This window comes from Eurypyga helias, unplaced genomic scaffold (genome assembly GCF_000690775.1).
Source record: "Eurypyga helias isolate BGI_N326 unplaced genomic scaffold, ASM69077v1 scaffold49632, whole genome shotgun sequence".
Taxonomy (NCBI): domain Eukaryota; kingdom Metazoa; phylum Chordata; class Aves; order Eurypygiformes; family Eurypygidae; genus Eurypyga; species Eurypyga helias.
The window spans coordinates 1-21,953 of NW_010235050.1; the positions used below are offsets into that span (position 1 = coordinate 1).

At 46.0% G+C, this 21,953-nt stretch overlaps 1 protein-coding gene across 1 annotated transcript; it reads left to right on the forward strand.

Annotated features, from left to right (window-relative positions):
• Window positions 1-11: 11 nt before the first annotated feature.
• On the forward strand, window positions 12-19,986 carry METTL14 (methyltransferase like 14; the record flags this gene model as incomplete). The annotated part of the gene is made up of 10 exons (XM_010146611.1): window positions 12-109; window positions 1,033-1,120; window positions 5,750-5,830; window positions 6,203-6,290; window positions 8,710-8,800; window positions 10,162-10,303; window positions 12,682-12,774; window positions 13,944-14,060; window positions 16,978-17,188; window positions 19,505-19,986. Coding segments are annotated over 10 exons (1,323 nt in total), but the record flags the coding sequence as incomplete, so codon positions are not given.
• Window positions 19,987-21,953: the final 1,967 nt, after the last annotated feature.

Here is a 21,953-nt window from a genome sequence, read left to right on the forward strand (position 1 = left end):
CAGTGTGTGCCCTTGCGCAGCTGGGAGCTGAGAGCGCGGACAGCATCGGCGCCGTCCTCAACAGTAAAGATGACCAGCGCGAGATCGCCGAGACGAGAGAGACCTGTAGGTCGGTATCGGGGCGCGACTTCCCTGAAGTTAAGGGGGTTGGTACTTAAAAGTGCGATAGTTTTTTTGTTTTGCGCTCCACGGAGCAAAATAAAATCTTAGCGTTTATTTACGTTCCGTTAACGAGGTGGCTGAAAGCCGTTACTCGGGTCTGATCGTTGGATAAGGGGCGCGGGGTGTAGTCGTTCCCTTGGAGTAGCAGCTGGGAAGTCAGGGTACCTTTGGCTTCCTGTGCTACAAAGCGCCTGTGGAGCAGAGCTGAGGGGTGGGTTCAGAGGCTGCCCTCTGCTTTGGCCTGGGGCCTTTATGTACTTGCTAAGAGCAGGTACAGGGCTGTTTAGTTTAAAGGTTCTTACGGAACAATAGATATGTCCTGATACCCATGTTTGAGAGGGTGGTGAGGCACTGGCACAGGTTGCCCAGAGAAGCTGTGGATGTCCCATCCCTGGAAGTGTTCAAGGCCAGGCTGGATGAGGCTTTGAGCAACCTGGTCTAGTGGAAGGTGTCCCTGCCCATGGCAGGGGGGTTGGAACTAGATGGTCTTTAAGGTCCCTTCCAACCCAAACCATTCTGTGATTCTGTGTCTAGGAGAGAGTAGCTAGTGCTTATTAATTCTCATGCGTAACAGTGGTTTTCTTGTGTGAGCAGGCTTAATTCTGTAGATATACTGTTTTGGTTAAAATAAGCTGTACCTTTTAGAATAACAAAATGAGGAAGCGAGGTACCCATTTTCAGGAGCCTTTCCTTAAGAAGTTGTGATGGACTCAAATACAATGAGAGAGGAACAACTTCTTATACAGTTTAAAAATAATTTCAGACTTGTAACAGAAACATGTAATCATGGCAGCTGATGCAAGATTTCTAGAATGTTCTCTCTGGAGAAAGAAACTGTTCTGTATGAGGATTTTTAAAAAATCTTTATAGGGCTGCTTATGATACTTCTGCACCAAATGCAAAACGCAAATACCCAGATGAGGGAGAAGCTGATGAGGAAGAGATTGAAGAATACAAGGTAAGAAAAAAAGGGAAAAGATACTTTTCTGTGTTGTTTGTGTGTCTCCGAGGGACTTATAAACATATGTGTGTGCATATAAATAAAAACAAGTGTGATACCTATAGATGCTTTAATCTGTGTCCCTCAGTGGCATCTCCTCCGATGTCTTCCACTGCGGAGATCCAAGGGAGGGGGCACAGACGCCAGGTGGTTCTCTTCAGATGTGGCTCAGGTGTGTTGAACTGTGTGCACACCAGAACCCAATCTTGGGAGGCTGAATTTAGTGCCGCTCCTAGCAGGAGCATTTCTCAGGAGGCACAGGCCGTTGGGTGAGCCACAGGGAGTCTGAGAGTGTCTCCTCTACTGCCTGTCAAGTGCAAAGGAATGCAGTTGTGGATGAATGGAAGAAGTTAGGGATTCCAAGGCAACAGAAGTAAGAGGTTTGTAAAAGTAAGTGCTTTAAGTATCCAAAATATTCAGGGAAAAGTTCAGTTTAAAAGAAAAACACCCCACCAAACTGCCGCCGTGGTTGTTGAAGAAAGGGTGGTTGTCAGGCTGTCGTGCCCTTTTCAGATCTCTTCAAGTACTCATCCAAGAGCTGTTTGACAGCTTTCTCGTTTCATATCCAATGTGATGTTTTGGCTGAGTGGCAGGGAAAGGAGGTTCAACAAAGGCACAATTATGATACAGCTGTCTTTCGGATTTGCTTGTGATCTTGTTGCAGCTTATATCCTCCCCCTCCTTTTTAAACTTGTCCTAATAACCTTGCTTCTGTGGTTAGCTAGAATCCAGGTCAGCGCGTTTATGAAGTAATGCAGCGTCTGCTGTTCTCTTGGATGCCTAAAAATAGTATCTCTTAAACAGGAGACTTTTGTAGCGTTCCCTTTGTGAATCTCTTTGTGATAACGTGTGTCGTAAGTCTGTCTTCCTAAACCAAAAGGTGAGTGCAGGACGGGACACTTTTTGATGGTAGTGTTGGAAGCCCATCTGTAACGGACAGGCGTCCGCACTAACGCCCCGAGCGTTAGCCCCTGCATCTTGTTTAGCGAACCAGCTGGGGCACCATCGCCAGGGGTTTGCGGAGTACACGCACCGTTCGTGAGGCGGGGTTCTACGTTCACGTTAGCTGTCAGTTCAGGTCACTTGGTTTTACTCCTTCACCGAGTATCCGGATATGCAACTATTTTTTTTTCTATGAAATACGTGTGGATAAGTCACTCCAGTTGGCAAAGCGTACGAACCTTCCCATGAATGTTTTCCTCGTTAGCATGGAGAGGACGTACCCTGAGGCGGACTGTAAGCACCTGCGAGTGGCCCTTCTCTTGCTGTATTGTTGGAATTGAAGAATGTTTGGATAATACTAGCTCGGACCAACTTCAGTCGAGCTGATGAAAGGATTTAGGAAACTTGAAACCCCAAAGTGGAACATCTATAGTGGAGTTGTCAGCTGTTTTCACAGACATTGCTAATTCCCTCTTGGCAAGGAGATAAGAATTTAGTCAAATCCCATCTGTATTTGTGTAATTTTTTCCTTAGTACTTTGAGCCTGTTTAATTTTAGGCATGTAATATGAGCAGATAGAAAAATCTGGATCATTATGGTATGGAGGCCTACTGGATTGTGTTTAATACTCCTTAGACTATAGTAATAGTAGAATTAACTATTAGTGCTGCAGACAAACACTGAAAAAAGTTTGTCACTTTGCTTAGGAAAATGAGAGGTATTTCTGACACAGCGTGGTGCCTCTCAAACCCTGACCTGTAGTGTTGGGTTCTGCCCCATGGTATCGGTTCATCCTTCTAAAGTGGCTTAAAATCTTTGCGCCCTGACTTCAGATTTGGTGGAAATGGATGTGTCCTCAAACCTCAGCTGCTCTAGCAGGAGCCTGAGCATCTCACTGTAGCTGGTGGTGAAGATGGTTACTGTGAAGGTACGACATTGCTGTTCTGCGGTGCAGCGTGATGGCTCGAGGTCTGCCGGGGGAGAGCGTGCGGATGTGGGCATGAGACCTTGACGTGGGTGTTTTAGAGGATTTCTGTCAGTTTCTGGTGTTCCAGTGGAAAGGGGACTGGTGTTTTGAGAGAGGGCTGAAGAGTGACACTGCCTCTTTCTATGGGGGGGAAGTGTGAGGGCACTTTTTTAAGTAGAAAATGAGCTATGTTAATCTTCTCAGGCTTTAGGAGCATCTGATGCAAAAAAAAAAAAAAGGGCAGTGTTTTATTTCTTTTTTTCTGTGGTTTTGGTTTAATTTTTTTAGTAGAATACATATAAATGTATAGTGACCGTTCTTAATAAGCATCAGGCTGATATGAAAATCCAGGGCAGCAAGGCGGCTTGCTGAGATTTCTCTTTTGGAGCCTGACTCTGCATTGCAGACCACAGAGGTGGGAGATAGGGGAAGAGTTGTATTGTTGGCAAAAATGAACAATGGATACTTCAAGGTCAGAATGTTGAACTGTGGCTCTAAAGAACTTCTACAATACTCTGTGTGGAACTGTAACAGTTGTTTTTGGGTTAGCTGAAACAATGTCTGTAGTTGAGGTGACAATGGGACCTGACTGCTGTCACTCCCAGGCTCTTCATGGCCATCTGAGAGCTGTGGTTGTTGCTCCACCTCTCCCCTTCCCAGGGAAATCTAAATTGCTGGAACCTGTACGTTAGAAACCTGTCTGGCTTCAACAGCGTTTTGTGGCAAAGGGTTCCAGAGTTTTACCTTGGCATGAAGTGCAGAAATACCTGTGGTTCAAATTTGCCGTCTGCCAGCCGAATTTGATAGAGCCCTGCATCACTTTGTTTCTGCAAGCAGTGGCCTGCAAGCTTGGAACACTTCCCTGCCCTTCTTCCGGCGGCTGACAGTCTTACTTGGTTGAATCAGAATTGCTTAATGTATCTCTAGTCATTTGAAAGAACTATGTGCTTGAATATTGTGGGTAGTTGCTGTTTCCCTAACTCAGCAACAATACACCAGATTTGGAAAACAAGGATGATTAGTGTGCAGGAACCTACTGTCTTGTAGTGCTGTTGATTTCATTCTGTCTCTGCTTGGACCGTGTCCTTTTCCCTTTGGAAGTTGGTGGTGTGGGCTTTTTGGCTTTTTGTCTGTGGCTACAACAGTTGTGGGGTTTTTTAATCAGGAAGACATAAAGAGGACTGGGATGACTCAGAAGTAGGTGTCTGACAAGTGCTTATCAGCAGAAGGCTAAGATTTGGAGGAAGATGGAACAGGGGAAACAGGTGTAAGCTTACGATGGCGTAAGCAGTTTTTAGTAAAACACAAGCTTTCAGCTTTTTTTTTTTTTCCTGAATAACGCTGCTGTCTGTCTGCTGTTCCTTCCTTTTCCTTGTAAACACTGTTGCTGTTTCTGATTGTCGTCTTTCTCTTTTTGGTCTGGTTGGAAAAAAACCCCAATCCCATAAAAATAGTGTATCTTTAAGTTCACCTGAATAATGGGGAGGGGGTATCTGTGACCTATTAATCACAGTTTATGAAATGCCTGCATTTCAGAGCTCCACTCTGGAAAGAATGCAGAGCTTATTCTAAGATTTCAACATTTATAGGGATCAAAATAGGGAGAAAACTTAATTTTTCATTCTGTATTGACAGCTTATGTGGCATAGTGTAAACGCAGCAGTAGTAAGAGCCTCTTCACCTTTTGACTGAAGGTGTGTGTTGGGGGGAGAAGTAGAGCTCTTTTCTATGAGAAATCTGGTTCTCCGTCTTTCCTTTTCTTTCAGTGTGTTAAAATACCTTTTTTTTTTTTTGTAATATTTCAGCCTTGAGACTGCTTTTCTCCTCACATGAAGCAGCGTATGAACTGATTCACATTTCCGTTGTCATCAGTAATGTATGAAAGAGCATAGGCATCCTACTAAAATATGGTAGATCATACTGTTGTGTGGCTGGTCAGTTTTACTAATGTATGGGTTGTCTGTGGATCAACAACAGAAAGTGACATGGAGAAGCCGGTCTCTTTTTTTGTTTCTGCTCCGAGTTCTGTGTAGGATGTTCCGAGCAGGTCAGTGTGACAGATCTGAGTTCCAGAAATCTGCTGAGCAGTTGGTGCCACACTAAATGGGGGCAAATGCAGTACAATTCCTGTTTTCTGTATGCTTTGAGACTACGAAGCGGGTGTTTTACAGTTACTTTTAAGCACAGTCCATGTGCTGTTTCTGCAAAGTGTGTAATTTAACAGATTTATATAGAGAAGATGGTTTCAGCTGCTTTGGTGGGAACAGAAGAGATGATTGAGTGGATATAAATGTTCAACGGTTCTACTGCAGAAGGACTTCAACAAAATACATCATTTGCTTTAGTCCAAGGAGAGAGATTTTTGGGAGACAGATATTGAAAGTTCTGCACCTGGTAAAGCACTGCCAGGGTCTAGAAATAAAAGGTTTCTTATTCTGCTCTTCTTTCAGAGGCCTTTCCCAGTAACAGTCTCCTCATTAATGAGAGAGGGGCAGACCTTTTTGGGAATAGGTAATTTTTTTTCCCCCTCCAAAACTGGAGAAGGAACCATTCACGATCTCAAGCTCCAAAAGACATCGCTTTGTAAACAGCCCACTTCTTTCCTTAAGAAGCAGAATCATAATGAGGACAGAAACAGCATGATCTTGCACACATGTAGTGTCTGCTTTATTTCCAAGGATGAAGTAGAGCTGCAGCAAGATGAAGAGAACCTGCCCTATGAAGAAGAGATTTACAAGGATTCCAGTACCTTTCTTAAGGTGAGCTGCCTGTGCAAGTAGAGGTCTAGTGTAGTGATGCTGAACTATTTCTGCAGTCGGTGGTATCTGAAATACAGCTTTAAAAGCTGAAGAAATTGACTGGAATTCACAGGGGCGGAAGTGTCCTGTGAAAGATAGGGACTATAACTGGTGTTTACATTGATCTGATTGAAGATCTGCATCAAGTTTAAATGACCCATAGTAATGCTGGAATTAAAACCACAGTGAGAGTCTTGACTAGCGTAGCTTATAAAGGCATGTTGGAAAGGGGAAAAGAAGTGTTACGTTCTCATTTATCAGATGAACACGTGCAGTCTGTGTGTGTGCAGTTGTTTCCCTGCTGCTCTCGCTGAACTCCCTTTTGTTCCTCAGGGTACTCAGAGCTTAAATCCACACAATGATTACTGCCAGCACTTTGTGGATACAGGACACAGACCCCAGAACTTCATCAGAGATGTTGGTATGTCACAGTTAGTAACTGTTGGAAGATCACTGCGTTTATTTGATAGCTCTCCTTTTTCTTCCCCTTTTGAATTCCTTACAGTTACTGGGAAATGTAGATACACATATACTTCATGGTTTTGTCTCTCTGTGTGCAAACGTATCAATATGTAAATGTATATGAATGATTTTATTTTTCATAAGTTAGGAGGTAAATATTACTAAGGCTCTTCTTACTCTTAGTTTTATCGGGAAGTATTTAACCAGGAAGATTCTTTTTCAAAACTAAACTCCTTTGGTTCCAGAAAGTAGATGATTCTAGTGAGCAGGTCTTGAAACTTTTGGGAGCTTGACTTACAATCCAGCTGATCCCCAGACTGTGTTGCCTCCAAGAACGCATGTAGCATGTGGAGCACAGACAGTACTCTGGACAGTATTTACCAGCTCAATTGTGAAACTGCTGACAGCTCATTAGAAGGCCTAACGTGCTGTTACAGAGTTTAGAGGATGCTGTTTTTCAAATTCACATTTATCCAGCCACCATGGACCCTGTTACTGAAATCTTACTTTATTAGGCCTGAATTTAATCTTTCTAAAACTGAGGTATAGGTTAGCCCTGTTTCCCAGAACGGGTACCTGGGAGTTAGTTGGGTTTTTTTAATAAAAGCAGGACACCTCCCTCTGCAGTTTTCTGCAGCAGTTCTCTGTGTTCTGTCAAGTTTAAGATTGCCAGGGCAAGTGTGTTGTGTTTACAGATGCCAGCCCAAGGAGGCTCTGCTTGCCTCTTGAGACAGTTTGCTCCTTCTCTGTGTGTTGTGGATGCTTCTGTGAAGCACATCTGGACGCTCAGTGTGAAAAACGGGCTGGTTTACCTCAGTTACGTATTCATCTGAAAAGCACCCGAGCTTCGCAGTACGTACCAGGCAGTTACGCGCTGTTCTCTGAAGTGGGCTGAGTATGAAGAAACTGCAGCCCGTGTTAGTCGCTCTGCCTTTTCCGCAGCGTGAAGAGCTGGGAGGGACAGGCCAAGCTGCAATACTGGTGTTAATGTGGAAATGCCCGGGTCAGCAGCAGCTCAGCTGCCCCTTCTGGGGGATGAAGCCTGCCACGCTGCGTACGGTTTGTACCTGGCCGTCAAAGCTCTGCTTTGGTGCTGCTTCGTAATTGGACGTGACCCTACAGAACGCTGTAGGGATCTTCCACAACACCCAGTTACCTCTTTTTGATCTTGCTGCTGGAGAGAGGGAGAGAGACCTGTGGGTTGTGTTTTGGTGGTTTTTTAAGACGAGTGAAGTCACCTTGACTGAAAAGTCTTTGACATGTGTTGCTTAGCTGCTGATAACAGGCTTCAGTTCTGCTGGCCGGGAGTATGTGACTTGGGCTGGCTGGAAGCTACGCAGCAGTGGAGGTCAGAAGGACATGGCAGTGTGTTTAAGATGTTGCGCGTTTGAGGAAAGAAATGGAAGTAATGTTTGGGTGTTTCGTGCACACGCAGTAAGAGATTGTAAGGTTAGACACTAAGAACTTCGCTTTTACTGGTGCGATGCTGGGGCTGGGAGTTGAGAAGCTTGAATTGAAATGAGAGGGGTGAAGGCTTGTGGGGTTCGTGGGTTTGGGTGCGGGGGTTTCCCCCATGGCTTAGGACCATGTACGTGTAAGCAAACATGAAGTTTTGTAAATAACTCCTACCAAAGTTGAACTGATACTGCCTGGGAGGCGGGAAATACCTTTTTGGTCTGTGCTGAGCCTACTGCTAGCAATAACAAAAACATACTGTCTCTACGTACCTTTTTGGAGGGGCAGTGTAATATACTGGAAAGTCTGGGGTTTTTTTCTTTTAAAAAAGTGTGCTGCAGAAAACCTAATTAGGATTCTCCTGTTTGCATTCTGTGCATATGAAAGGCTTGAAAATTAACATCATAATACATACCCATGTATTCAGGTCTTCCTGACTGACACCAGGCTACCCAGTCTCAGCGTAAGGGTTACCAAAGGGAACCACACCTCAGTTGCCACCTTAGAAATAGTCGTCTAAGGTTAAATAGGAGTATTCTGCAAAAGATTGTTCATTAGCTCGTAATATAAACTTAGGGATGGGGCGGGGGCATAGCAAAATAACATCATTCTGGCACTTCTGCTTTAAATGAAAGGTGGTTTCCCTCTGATAGAAGGAGTTGTGAGCTCTGATCACTGTAGTGCTCCAGAGAAGATTCGAGCGTAGGCACTGGATGCAGTAACAGCTGTCGCTAACTGGGTGAAGGCAGGTGGCTCCTCCGAAGCACTGGACAAAAAACTGCTTTGAAGAGTTTGTTTTGTTCTAATCAAGCTTAAAATGAGGCAAAGTATTAACATGTGGACCTATTCCGAATACTACAATGCTTAATTGATACAGCTTTAATCTCAAAGTAGTTGTTAACTTCATGTTTTCTTCTTCTTAGGGTTAGCAGATAGGTTTGAAGAGTACCCAAAACTTAGAGAGCTCATCAGATTGAAGGATGAGCTGATATCTAAATCTAACACTCCTCCCATGTAAGTGTTCCTGCGGAAAATGCCTTTCTTCTCCAGACCTGTTTGAAGTTAGCTGTCTGCTTTGCAAAACTTTCTCTGTAGCACCTGCTCAGAATTTACATTTTCTGTTTCTGTTTGTATATACACATTAATCAACTGAGACTTCAGAAGAATAAAATCAGTTTGGTTTTGTTAATTTAATCTAGATGTTTAATATAGTGTATAAACCAGATTTTCTTTCCAGTGTGTGATTATTTATAGTCTCTAAAGCTTTGCCTTTTAAGACTGAACTGTCAGCTGGTTGGGCTGCAGGCTTTGCTGTGGGAACTGAAGAACATCACATGGTCGCGAATCTTGTGATGCCATGCAGTTTACAGCAACAAGAAAAGCTTTCAAAAGCGGCCTCTCAGTGTTAGCGTAGTTGTTCCTCTGACAGCTGTTTTTTATAATGTGCAGCTATTATCTTAGTACCACTAATCAGATGTCACTGTATAGTTTGAGACCAAAAAAAGTTTAGGCTGGCTGGAGCTGATTTTCGGATTACCCGAGTCTTGACTGAAGGTTGGACGCAGCGGAAGCGTGCGGCATGTTACTCCAGGAGTCTGAACCTCTCTGAGTGTGAACCTAATGCTTTTGACGTGCTGCGGGCCGAGTCTGTACCGAGTGCAATAGCAGCATGTCACGATAGCCACGTGACAAACTCAAGCAGTTGAACAACTGAGCGCAGACTGCAAAACTCAGCGTGCTGTTCTGGAGTTAGATGCATTTTGACCGCCTTAGCCAAAGTCTTACAGCACAGAAAGGGGAAAAACAGTGATCAAATGCTGCCTTCTGATTACTGTTCTGCAGGTGTGCTTGGTGTTATCTTTTCCAGACCCTTTCCTAGGGGGTGGTCTGCTATTCAGCACTTTATTTAAAGGGGTTGAGGAGAGGGCAGTGTAATGTTTTGGGTAGTGATAGAGCAGAGAGCGGGGTCAGCTGTGGAGGGCAGTTGCACGGAAGCCCGTTAGCCAGGCAGCGAGTGTTTGCTGCTTAAATGGTGACGGTGTCTCCGATGTAGTCCGTGGATGTACAGAAAGCTCACTGATTCTGTACTAGACACTGTTGTACAGTCTGCATGGGTACCCGTTTGCTGCTGGCTAAATTGGAACTCTAAAAACTGTTTATTGAGAGAGAGACTACTTTCTAAAAAAACAGAACACCAGCAGCACCCGGCCGGGGGGAGGGGAGGATGCTCGGTGCATCTCCTCTGGGCTTGGTGCGCTCGAGCCCTGGGAACTGCTCGGGAGACCCCACTCTTAGCTGGCCACGCAGGCGTGTCTGCGGTGTAACTTCCACTGTTATAACCTGTCCAGCCAATCCATCGTCTTCTGTTCAAACAGGTACTTACAGGCAGACTTGGAAGCTTTTGATATTAGGGAACTGAAGTCCAAATTTGATGTGATTCTCCTGGAACCGCCACTGGAAGAATACTACCGGGAGACTGGCATTACGGCCAATGAAAAATGCTGGACCTGGGATGATGTAAGTGGTGTTCTTGCTCTGTAAAGGGTTTCATGCAGGTACTGCAGAAAATAGTTTGAGGATTTAATTTGGTATCAAAATGTTTGAGATGTGTTTTGAGGAAAAATGGGATATGTTGTTTTTAAAGAAAAGTCTAGATTCTTACAAAAGCAGATTTATATTGTATGCGTGCCTACGCTGTTTGTGTTAAAAGACTTCCTTTTGAGGAGTTCAATGAATTAAAGACACCTTTTTCTTCTCCCTAAGGCTGGTTGAAAATCTGATGATGATGGGATTTCTCCCTACCCTCAAATTCCATGAGTTTTTTTTTCTGTTTGCTTTTTGTTGTTGAAATTCAGAATATCCGTTGTAAATATTCCCTTGTTTCTTGAAATTCTCAAAGAGCTTTTTATGGTGTGCCTTTAATACTCTGGCCTTGTAGTCAGAAGGGTAGAGCTTCACTGACAGCTCCTTTCCCCAAAGTATTGATGGGGTAGGAAATTTCAACTGATTGTTAACCAGTTGTAATCCTGAGAAGCCGAACAAAATAGATAAACCTCACTCGTGGATTTTTATCTTGTATTTCTGTATGCCATTACTGTTTAGTCACATCGAAGGGGTTGGTTTTTTTTGAAGGCACGTTGATTTCGGACCTCCTTTTTTGGGAACAGGGAGAAATGTTACTGTGCAAGATGTGATCTTTCTGAGATTGCTGGTGGTGCTCTCATTTCACTGTGCTCTAGTCAATGTTTAGAGATTGGAGTTAGAGGGAAGATCTTAAAATTCTTTCTGCAGCACTTGTAAAGAAGGAAACCCTCCAGATGCACTGATGGGTAACTCCATTCTGTATCTATCCCTTTTCAATGAAGTCAGCCCTGGAAAAGCCAGGGGAGGGCTGGAGGCTAGGAAGTGCTAGATGCTGTCAAGTGTAACAAGTTTTGGTGACACAAAGCCCGCTGCCACCTTGTCCTGGCCTTTGAGATTGAACAGAGGGCTCCTTCCCTTGGGAACTGAATAACAAACTCGTAATACCGATGTCAAATAGTGATAAATCAGTGCTACTCTGTCTCTACACTTCAGTAATTTAAAAAAACCCAAACCACCAACGAAACCGAACAACCCCACCCTCACAACAAACCAGACAGTCTGCAGTAGAGAGGAACAGTTGATTAAGAACCATTTGCATACCCCGGTCAGGTATTCTGGGGTGCAGGCATGTGGGTGGGAGTATGCAGCTCACAAATACCTGTTACTGGGAGGCCCTGTTTGAAAGGCGTGCGGGACTCCGTCTGCATGAGCGGCAAACTTGTCACAGTGTGAGTGAGACTCAGTCGACTGCAGCAGTTGTGCTGAGCTTTTCCTACCCGTGTTGGCTGCAGGCTGGGGGAGGGAGGTGGTGGTGTGATGTTTAAACCAGATTTAGTTGGTCCATAGGCTGAAAGCCGCAGGTGCGTAACTTCGGCTGTGAATCGCTCAAACCAAAGGGTCATGAGAACAAAATAAAACTCAATCCCCCGAGAAGGAATGAGTTTGAAAGCAAAGGCGTTGGTGGTAAGACAAGGAGTTGGTAGCTTCTCTCTTAGTTGTTCTGTTACACCAGGCAAAAATGGTGCCTGGCAGTGTTTCCCCAGGGAAAAAGCATCCCGTCCAAAGAGGAAGAACTGGAAGTGTTGGAGGCAGGAGTCATCCTCTTAGGAGTTACATCCTCTTGGAATGCCTTCTACTGCATTATTTTTCTGCACAGTGGCACTGAATGAAGCTTGATTTGATGTGTTAGCAAGTTACAAGTTGGAAAGATTCATCTGTAATGAGTAACAGATGCTTTGCATCTGAAGTTATTTCATCCTGAGTGTTACTCACTTGCCATTGTTGAACCACTGTCCTGATAAACTCTTGCCTCTTTTTTCCTGAGATGGAATGTCTTTCCCATACAGCAAGAGGAATTAAGCTTTTTTTTCAATAACATGTCTTGAAGTTTCACCTAAGGAACTCCAGGGCTGAAAAGAAACAGAGCCCTATTGCTCTGTTGTTAAACCTTTTTGCTACCCATGGAATGATAAAATGAACCAGAGGTTTAGGGGAAAAACAAAATCATGTGGTTTGTATCAGTCTTTTAAGTCTAGAATTTTCTATACAGATAGAATTTCTGTTCAAAAGAAGAATTTAGCTGGTCGTCAGCAACGTTGAAAACATGCACTTGGGTACTGATAAGGTAACTTGTACGACAGCCTTTCTGGAAAACCGCGTTAAGAGGGTGGTTGTGAATGGCATACAGGCTAACATCTTGTTGAAAGTGCTTCCTGATGGTCTGTGTGACAGTGTTTCAACGCTTAAGTATTCCTCCTGATGTCACTGGTGATATGCATTTAATTCAAAAACGCTTTTCTTACCATTATTAGATCATGAAACTGGAGATTGAAGAAATTGCAGCCCCAAGGTCATTTGTGTTTCTCTGGTGCGGTTCGGGCGAGGGTCTGGACCTTGGCCGAGTGGTAAGATGATGTTTTAATTCAATTTGTCAGGGACGGGCTTAAGAGTTTATTTTTATCGCTGGCTCTGTCTGTATAGAATTGCCAACTGTAACTGCTGAGTGTTTTTTTTAAGAGGACTCTTAATAGCTTTCTGCCAGGAATACTTAGCGAGTAGAAAGGTGCTGCTGTTTCATAAAGGGAGATAAAATTGTGTGTGTAGCCCTGCTTTATTTCAGAGAACACCTGGAGTTTAAGTAGCTTTACTCTTGGTGAGCTCTACAAAGTTCTACTTCCTACAAGATCTTGGAGTGAGTCCTGTGTCTGTAGGCCGCGGTAGCGCTGCATGTGCTGGGGGTGGCGGAATAACAATTTCCAGTCAGCTCTTGCCATGCTGAAACATTCTCCGCCTGGTTTGTGCAGCACCTTCCACTAAAACAGCATGGCATTTGCTAAAGGACCACAGGTGGTTACTACTCTATTTTACCTGCTTTTCACTGGGAGGTGGCTACGTAGCTGGTTTGGATAGACTGGTTTTGGTCACAGACATGTCCCGGCAGCTGGGCAGTCCTTGAACACAGCAGTAGCCGAAGGAGCTCCGTAATGCCCTGACTGCCCCCCTTTCCCAGACTATCCTTACAGGAGTTAAGGATTAAAAAGAGATGCAGGTTTGATGTGTGTTTGGGGTTTTTTGTGGGGTTTATTTTCGGTTTTGTTTGTTTTTTACTCAACACAGGAGACCCCACAAAGCAGTAGCAAAGGCTTTTGGCTCCTTACCTTCCCACTCAGCGTTTTACACTGATGGGAGAAGCTACGAGAGTGCAGATATTAGTGGACAGGGCCACGGCAGCTGATCGCTGTTGCTCAGGCTGATTGTGGTTAAATTTAAGCATCATTAGGTAAAAATGAGGGCAGAGTTCCATAGGGGATCTGTGCAGCGGTTGGATAGTTAAAGGGAAAGGAAGGGTGATGCCTAAGCAAGTGGATGTGCACATAAGCCTCTTTGTAAAATTTGCTGGGGGCAGCTTGACAAAACATAGTGGAGTTGTGCCAGAAAACTGTTCCATTCATCTGCAACACGTTTCTCCTCCACTAGTGCTTTAAGGAAAGTCACGTGCCTGTGTGAGTGTTGGGTTTAGGTTGCTGAAGTCTTTGGTGTCGTGTGAACTGTTTTAACCTTTTGTAATATCTAGTGTCTACGCAAGTGGGGTTACAGGAGGTGTGAGGACATTTGTTGGATTAAAACGAATAAGAACAATCCTGGAAAGACCAAGACTCTGGACCCTAAGGCTGTTTTCCAAAGAACCAAGGTAAAGGTTTGGCTCCATTTCTCCTCCACTCCCATCCTGTCTCTGTGCTAATGAAACTCCCAGTGCTCCACGGCCGTTGGTGATGTGCTCAGAGGAAAGCTGACACAGGGACTGCAGGGTTCGGTCCTGCCAAGTGCATTACATGGAAATAAGTGTATTCACAGGATGAACTTCTGCCTCCTTGACTTCAGTCAGTGTGAGGCATAGAAGTTTCACCCTCATTTAACGCTGCCTGTTAAATTTCTGTTGGAGTCCTTTAAATGTGAAACGTGATGCTCCTTTGAGCCTTGTTTGACGCGCAGGTAGCTGAGGAGGGTTCGTGGGCTGATGGACCGAGAATGAGAGGGAAGATGCAGACTGATCGGAGGACGTGACTGTATGTTGCAGTGTTTCTGCCTGCTGGGTTGTTGGGGTTACGGGTGACCCTTAGTCAGCAGTTAGCCTGTTAGCAGCAACTTGTGTGAAACGCCAGCTCCCTCCTACGTCAGAGGAGGAAGTGTGCTGGCAGAGGGTCACCTTTGAATGGAACTAAACTTAGCCGTAGACCTGGACTGTTTCCTGTCAAGAGAAGCCTTTAAAACTGCAGATTGCAAAGAGCTGCAGTCCTAAGAAATGTCTCTGGAAGACCGGCTCGTGGTTCTCGATACACGCGTGCAGGTGCATGCCCAGCGCCTGAACCAGGTAGAGGGGGGCTGTTCGGGGCTGCAGCTCAGTCCGTGTCTCCCCGAGGGGACTGTGGTGCGCAGGTGAACGGGATCAGGCAGCTGGCTTAAAGCAAACGGTTTCCTAGGCCTGCGGTGCGGAGGGGGTGTGGAAGGAGCTGCAGAGGAAGTGTTGTGCCTTAGAAGGCCCGTGTGTATTATTCAAAACCAGAAAACTGTAGATCGCATTTATAAAGAAATGCTTGGGTATATGTGGGTGTAACTGGCAGCTCTACTGAACACAGACTTGGCTGAGAGTTTGATAATTTCAGGTGTCATTAACCACAGGACTCGTTCCACATTCATTAATTAATCATTCATTAGTATTAAACATCCTCAGCTCTGTCTCAGATCGGCCGTCTTTCAGGAGTACAATCTTTCCTTCAGGAGACCTGGATTCTTTCTCTGGCTTGCATTTACATTAACCTGAAGTTTGTTTGTTTGACAGTGTGTGGTATGAGTTGTAAATACAAGTATTGCATGTTTATGGCAGAGACACCGCAGGTCTGTGCGGCCTGCTGGCGAGGGAGAGGGCTATCCCTGTTGAACGGAGGAGGAAAGCTGCTGCTGTCGGGCAGTTTGTGTGTTCGAGCAAGGGTTGGGCTGAGGTCGCCGTTGGTAACAACCGCTGCCGACTGAGCTAGCCGATTCGGACTAAATGAATAGTCCGCTGTGCGAGATGCATTTACCGGCGACAGCATCAGGAAATGCTGTCCTCTCACGGTAGCGTAGGCCTTCCTGTAGGTGGAGGCTGTGTGCTGTGCCACCGGTTACAGAACCTAAGGCACTAGGGAGTGACGTTCCCTGGGTTCTGAAAAGAAAGTGTTTTGGCTGGTGCCTCTAAAGACTTAGAGCTACGAGGCTTCTCTTGAGGGGTAATGTGCTTAGCTGTGTTCTGCCTCTTTAGTGAGTTAAATTTAAGGCCACAAACCCTGTAGGTTGGGTGTGGTTGGCCAGCTGCACAGATTTGATAGGTCACCTATTCCGCCTTTTGCATTTACTCACTAACTCTTAACACCCATGCCACCACCAGGCAGTGATGGCACGCTGTTGTCTGCAACTGTTTGAGAGCCATCTCGTGGCGCTTAGCAAATCAGCGGTTTATGATAATGGGGAAAATCACTGCTCTGAGATTAATATTCCCAGAAACGGAACTGAAATGAGTGTCTAGAGCCCTCTCTCCATCCCGTACCAATCACGGTGGTTCCTCGCTCGCAGGGTCTACATACTGGTCACTGAAACTGATCATTGAATTGGTGTTTGAGAGGGAAGGAAAGCAACGTGTATTACAGATGAAGAACATTTCTGATGCTGATGGGACTGACTGAGAGCAGGTTGATAGTGAATTTACTTTTTTGATGCAGCAATACTAGGAAGGAATCTGAGGGTAAAGGATACTTTTGTAACAGAGGTGCAATGTGAAAAGTACATCTTAACTTTTGCTGACCGGCTCTTTTATGACCAAGAACTTGGAAAATTATTTACATGATAAAGTTAGGATCAGAATGCTGATACAAATATCAGTCATGAAATGGTTTGGGTTGGAAGGGACCTTAAAGACCATCCAGTTCCAACCCCCCTGCCATGGGCAGGGACACCTTCCACTAGACCAGGTCGCTCCAAGCCTCATCCAGCCTGGCCTTGAACACTTCCAGGGATGGGGCATCCACAGCTTCTCTGGGCAACCTGTCCCAGCACCTCACCACCCTCTCCAGGAAGAACTTCTTCCTGATATCCAACCTAAATCTCCCCACTTTCAATTTAAACCCATTACCCCTTGTTCTGTCACTACAGGCCCTTGTAAAAAGTCCCCCCCAGCTTCCTTGTATCGTAATTAACTACTATTCCCTTACTCTTGCCAGCAGCTTGTACTTTCTTTCCTTGTGGTGATTTCTCAGCCTTTCCAACTTAAAGCTTTAACTTTGCTGTTTGAAGAAGTTCAAATATCTCAGCTTCTACTTGAGTTTTACCTCTTTGTAGGGTAGTTCATCAGGCCAGACAGCTTAAACTACTCTGCTGTGTTTTCAAAAGGCTCCTTGGGTAGCTCCAGCCTGTTCTGTTTTTCTAGCTCACCCTTCAGGCTTTCCTCTGTGTAAGAGCAGGATCTGCTCCACCCAGCATTGCCTTTGCTGTCCGTTGTGCTCAAACCGTGGACGCCTGCGCTGTGGCAGTACGTGCGGGGCGTGACGGGTACTTTCTGTCTTCTGTGTGCATAGGAGCACTGCCTCATGGGCATTAAGGGAACTGTGCGTCGCAGCACGGATGGTGACTTCATCCATGCCAACGTCGACATTGACCTCATCATCACAGAAGAGCCGGAAATTGGCAACATAGAAAAACCCGTAGAGATTTTTCACATCATCGAGCATTTCTGCCTTGGCCGCCGCCGCCTTCATCTCTTTGGAAGAGACAGTACGATCCGACCAGGTAACAGTTACGTTCGTTGGTGTCAGAGTTGAATTTTAGTTTACTTAGTCACCCTCTTCCATTGTCTGAGGCCGCTTGACACGTTCCGGTGGCAGCTGAGACAGTTAATCTGCACGTGTGGCCCTTCTGGCAGGGCTTGCGCCAGCCGAGTAACCCTGTATTTCTGCACATAACCCCGCTTCCCCCACTACGGGCTCGTGATGCCTCAGAAGGCCAGGTGACCTTCTTGGTGACTTCTCCAAAGTGGAAGTCCAGTCAGGAGTGAGAAAATCTACCGGATGGAGGAATTTCCCTGGGTTCCTACTCTCCCATCCAGATAACCAGCCAGCCTGGTATGCCACAACGGGTGTGTGTCATCACGTGACAGTTCTCCCAGCACAGGGAGAGCAGCAGAGGGACCTTAACTCTCATTAACGTTCTGTCCCTCATCAGCCAACAGCAGAAAATTTAGCAAGAACTGAAAGATCTGACGTGCGTTTTCCTACCAAGAATGTCTGTCTAGGCTGAGCCTCGGCCCACGCTGCAGTGGCATTACACGGATCCCTGATAAGTGCTACTGCAGTTGAACTGTAACTTACTGTTATGTCCGGGAGCCAGACCGTGTCACAAACGCAGTTTCATACTGCTTACTGTTAAGTTCTGGTTTATAAACACTCTTTTTTTTTAGAATTAAATACTTGCTGAGACAGTAAGACCTTTACGCTTTTGTTTTCTCCCTGTTATCTGTAATTGGAGACAAATGCTGGAATTATTCAGTGTTCTACTGGAATGCCAAAATGTGTAATTTCTGTCTTTTTGATTCACAATCTGAGTATTTCCTTTCTATGAAACTTTTTATTTTTGGACTTAATATGGAAGTAAACATCACACTAGCTCTAAAATTGGAATGTCTTAACCACGTGCAAGACAGTAGTAGAATTCTCTGCTTGCAAAACTTCCCTTAGTGTCTTACCAAGGTTTCCAGATCTACATCACAGGCCAGAGAGTAGATCTCAGGGAGGTAGATCTTTGGTTGATGTGAAGATCTGTCAGTCACCAAACTCTGTTGTTTGGAAAGTTGATGACAGCTGTCAACTGTCAGTTTTTTCAGAAGAAAGTGTGTTGTTAGCCAGCATTTTTGCCTGCTTGTGTGTTCAGTTCATCAGTGACTACCACAAGATTCAGCTGTGGCTTTTTTCCCCATTGCCATGCGTTTACACTTCTCGGAAGCACGATTGATTGGTTTCTTTCTCTAAACTGATTTTTAAATCCCTGTGAGCTTGGTGCCTTCTTGTTTGTTTTGTTTTTAACATGCTGGAAGCAAAGTAAATGTTACGTAAATTCCCAGGGTAGAGAGCGCAGTGTTGAAGAACTGATCTTGGGGTTTTATTCTCACTGTCCTTATAAGCACGTTGTTGAGATCACCGAGCTATGTTTTTCTTCACTGATAACAACTGAGAAGGAAATTCCTCCTGTGAGCTTGGTGCCTTCTTGTTTGTTTTGTTTTTAACATGCTGGAAGCAAAGTAAATGTTACGTAAATTCCCAGGGTAGAGAGCGCAGTGTTGAAGAACTGATCTTGGGGTTTTATTCTCACTGTCCTTATAAGCACGTTGTTGAGATCACCGAGCTATGTTTTTCTTCACTGATAACAACTGAGAAGGAAATTCCTGCTATGAGGTGCAGCCACTCCTGTAGCTCATAACACGAAGCTCATAAAATGCCTGCTGCCTGGATCCAGTTGGGCCTGGACCCAGTTGGCGATGCTGAAAGTTTGCGTGTAAACAGGCTTAATTTAATGCTTTAAGTTCTCATTTCCTATCCCGTGGGCTCGAACAGAGTTGTTCTTCCATTGCGTTCTCAGGTGCGTGCTTCCAGCGTGCTGTGCTCCTGCCTGCGCTCACGGCTGGTTTCTGCAGGCAAAATCGCCTAAGTTAGAATGGCTTTTAAAAGGGGAGGAGGAGGAAGATGATGTTGTTTTCAGTCTAGGTGAATTTACTGATCTGCTTTAGTCTGGTCCCAGAGGGGCTGGAAAATTCTGTTGTGGTGTAGGGAGTAGTAGGAAGTAGTAGGAAGGAGGGGAGAGGGGTCTTGTGGAGCCAGAGGGTGAGTGTTCCCATTGCCATGAGACAGAAAAGGAAAGCAGCCCTTAGAAATACCAACCTAAAACTGTACTTTTCCACAACTCTGCATTTCCTAGAAGTGACCTTTTCGTTCAGTTCCATGCAGGTAAGGCCTGTCCCTGTCACTCGAGTGCTGGTTCACTGGGGGAGAGACGGTATGGCCTTGCAGGATGCAGTTTGTTCCTGCCATTGTTGACTCCGGTTCTCTTCCCTAGGCTGGCTGACTGTAGGACCCACCCTCACAAACAGCAATTTCAACGCAGAAACGTATTCTTTGTACTTCACGGCTCCGAATTCCCACCTGACCGGCTGCACCGAGGAGATCGAGAGACTTCGGCCCAAGTCCCCGCCACCCAAGTCCAAGTCTGACCGGGGAGGTGGTGCTCCCAGGGGAGGAGGACGAGGAGGGACTTCAGCAGGCCGAGGAGAAAGGGGCAGAGAGAGGAACAGAACTAACTTCCGGGGCGAGAGGGGTGGCTTCAGAGGGGGCCGCGGAGGTACCCACAGGGGGGTCTTCCCCACCCGCTGACGACTTAGGTAATTGCTCCTTCCCCCGGTCCTGTGCCTCATTTCTGAATCTCTTTCTTAGTCTTGTTTTTGCTGAAGGGAATTGTTTGGGGACTCAAGCTGGATGACTTTCCAAACGGGTTTTGGAGCGAGCAGTTGTGGATTGGCGGCCTCTCCGTGACCGGCCTGGTGGGCAGGGTCCTGCACCCCACAGTGCTAAACTCTGCCTCCTGAGCTGCCCTTTGTCAAGGCAGGTGGCTCCATCTCTTCAGACCTCACGTAGCACTGAAGTGAAGGTGCTTGCTCTTCCCTCATGGAACTTGCAGGTTGTGGGCTGCATTAACGGTCACCCTCTCCAAAACACTGCTTCCTCTTCCTCCTCTGGAGGTTCAGGTTTGGACGGGCTTGGATGAGTGCGATGGAGTGGAAATGCAGTTCAGAACTGCATGGCCAGGGCAGACTTACTCTCCTGTTCATGGAATACCAGTGCTGTGTCCCTGTCGACACCTATTTTAACTACTCTGAAACCAAGGAGCACACTGAATAAATAGAATTCTATTTTTTCTTATGTGGCTTAAATTTCCCAAATTATTCTGGGAACGGGGAACAAGCTAAGCTTTCCTTTGTGGCCCATCTGCACTCACTTTCCATGCTGGTAGTGCAGAGTGGTAGTTCTGTGCAGTTGTGTGTTGTGCTTCCTGGAGAGCAGGAAGCTGTGTGCTGATGCGCAGCGCAGAGCGTCTGCATGGGGCTGGCATCCATGGGGGGCTCTGCCCCAGCGGCCGTTGACAACAGCCCCCCTCTGAGGCAGGGAAAGGCAGGTGATTCGCGGTGCGATTGCGGGGTCAGCAGTAGGGAGGCCGTGTTGGAGGCCCAACGGGAGCTGAGGCGAAGCTGTAGGACTGAGCGCTTCCTGAAGATCGTTGCCTGGGTATCGGGGCATAGGAATGGAAGGGAGTGTTGTGCTTTGCCTGTTCCACGTGTTGGGAACAGACTGTTGGCGATCAGCTCCAGAGTACAGCGTGAAAAGAAAGCAATTCGCTTCGGCATGCCTGGTACTTGTGTTTAGCAGAACCACAGCGCTGAACGTCTCGGTCCGTACTTGGTGGGCCCAACAGCCCTGACTGTTGAAGTCTCTATCTTAGGTGTTGGAAAACCGGCTTCCGGGTCTCGAAATGCTTCTCTATCCCAGCCTAGCTTTTAAGTAACTGTCCTGTAAAGTTGTGGATTATTAAACTTGTTTATCAAAGCTAATGTGGAAATATTTCTCTTCGTATTTTGTAGGTTTACTCTCCTTGAGGCTTTTGGAATTACGGAGTTTTACTGTGGTTTCCCCCCTCCTGTTGTAGAAGAGCAGGTAGTGACGCTCCTTTTGCTGCGTGACCCTTAGCGCGGTTGTTGTTAGGGCCTGGCCTTGGCGATGCATGTGCTGAGGGACCGCTGCGCGTGAAACTCGCCTGCGGTTTACGCTCCCCTTCTTCCCGCGCTGCGTTCGCCCCTCTGAAGAGTGACTGGGGTTGGGGCAGGGGGTGCTCCTCTGACCGTGGGGAGGGCTGCCGAAGAGGACTTGGAGCAGCATCAGGGAGAATTTACGTGCCACAGTAAGAACACTCTCTCCTGATTTTGCCCCGATCGTGTTCTTACTCAAAACGTCAGTCCCGGAGACACTTCACCTTAGGAAGGCTGCTTCTGTGCCGGTGACTAATCTTTTTCTGTTTTCCATTAGTAGAAAATATTCATTCCTGTGTCCCCTTTTTAATCAGCTGTCCGTGGCTGATTGTTCAGTGCATAGATAGGAGTTTAGGCTGTGCTGAAGAGGAGACTCAACACAAAGGGGTTGCGATGTGCTGCTGTATCAGTTGGCAGAAGTTGGGGTGCTGCTCAACACTTCAGTGATTTGGGAGGTTTAACTGCATGTGGTCTTTAAAACAAAAACCCTCTACCCAGTGAGTCCCTGCTGAGCATGCAGTGTTAGGTTTCTCGGGTTTTCCCCTCAAGGCTGAAATAGTGCAAGTCGTGTAAGGAAAAAAGAGCACCGCTCCCGAGAGCATGGCGTTGGATCTCTCTGTGGTCGGGCACTTCACAACCCCCCGAGTTACCCAGTGGAAACATCTGACCGTTTTCTAGTAACCGGTGGTCTGGACCGTCCCTAAAGTG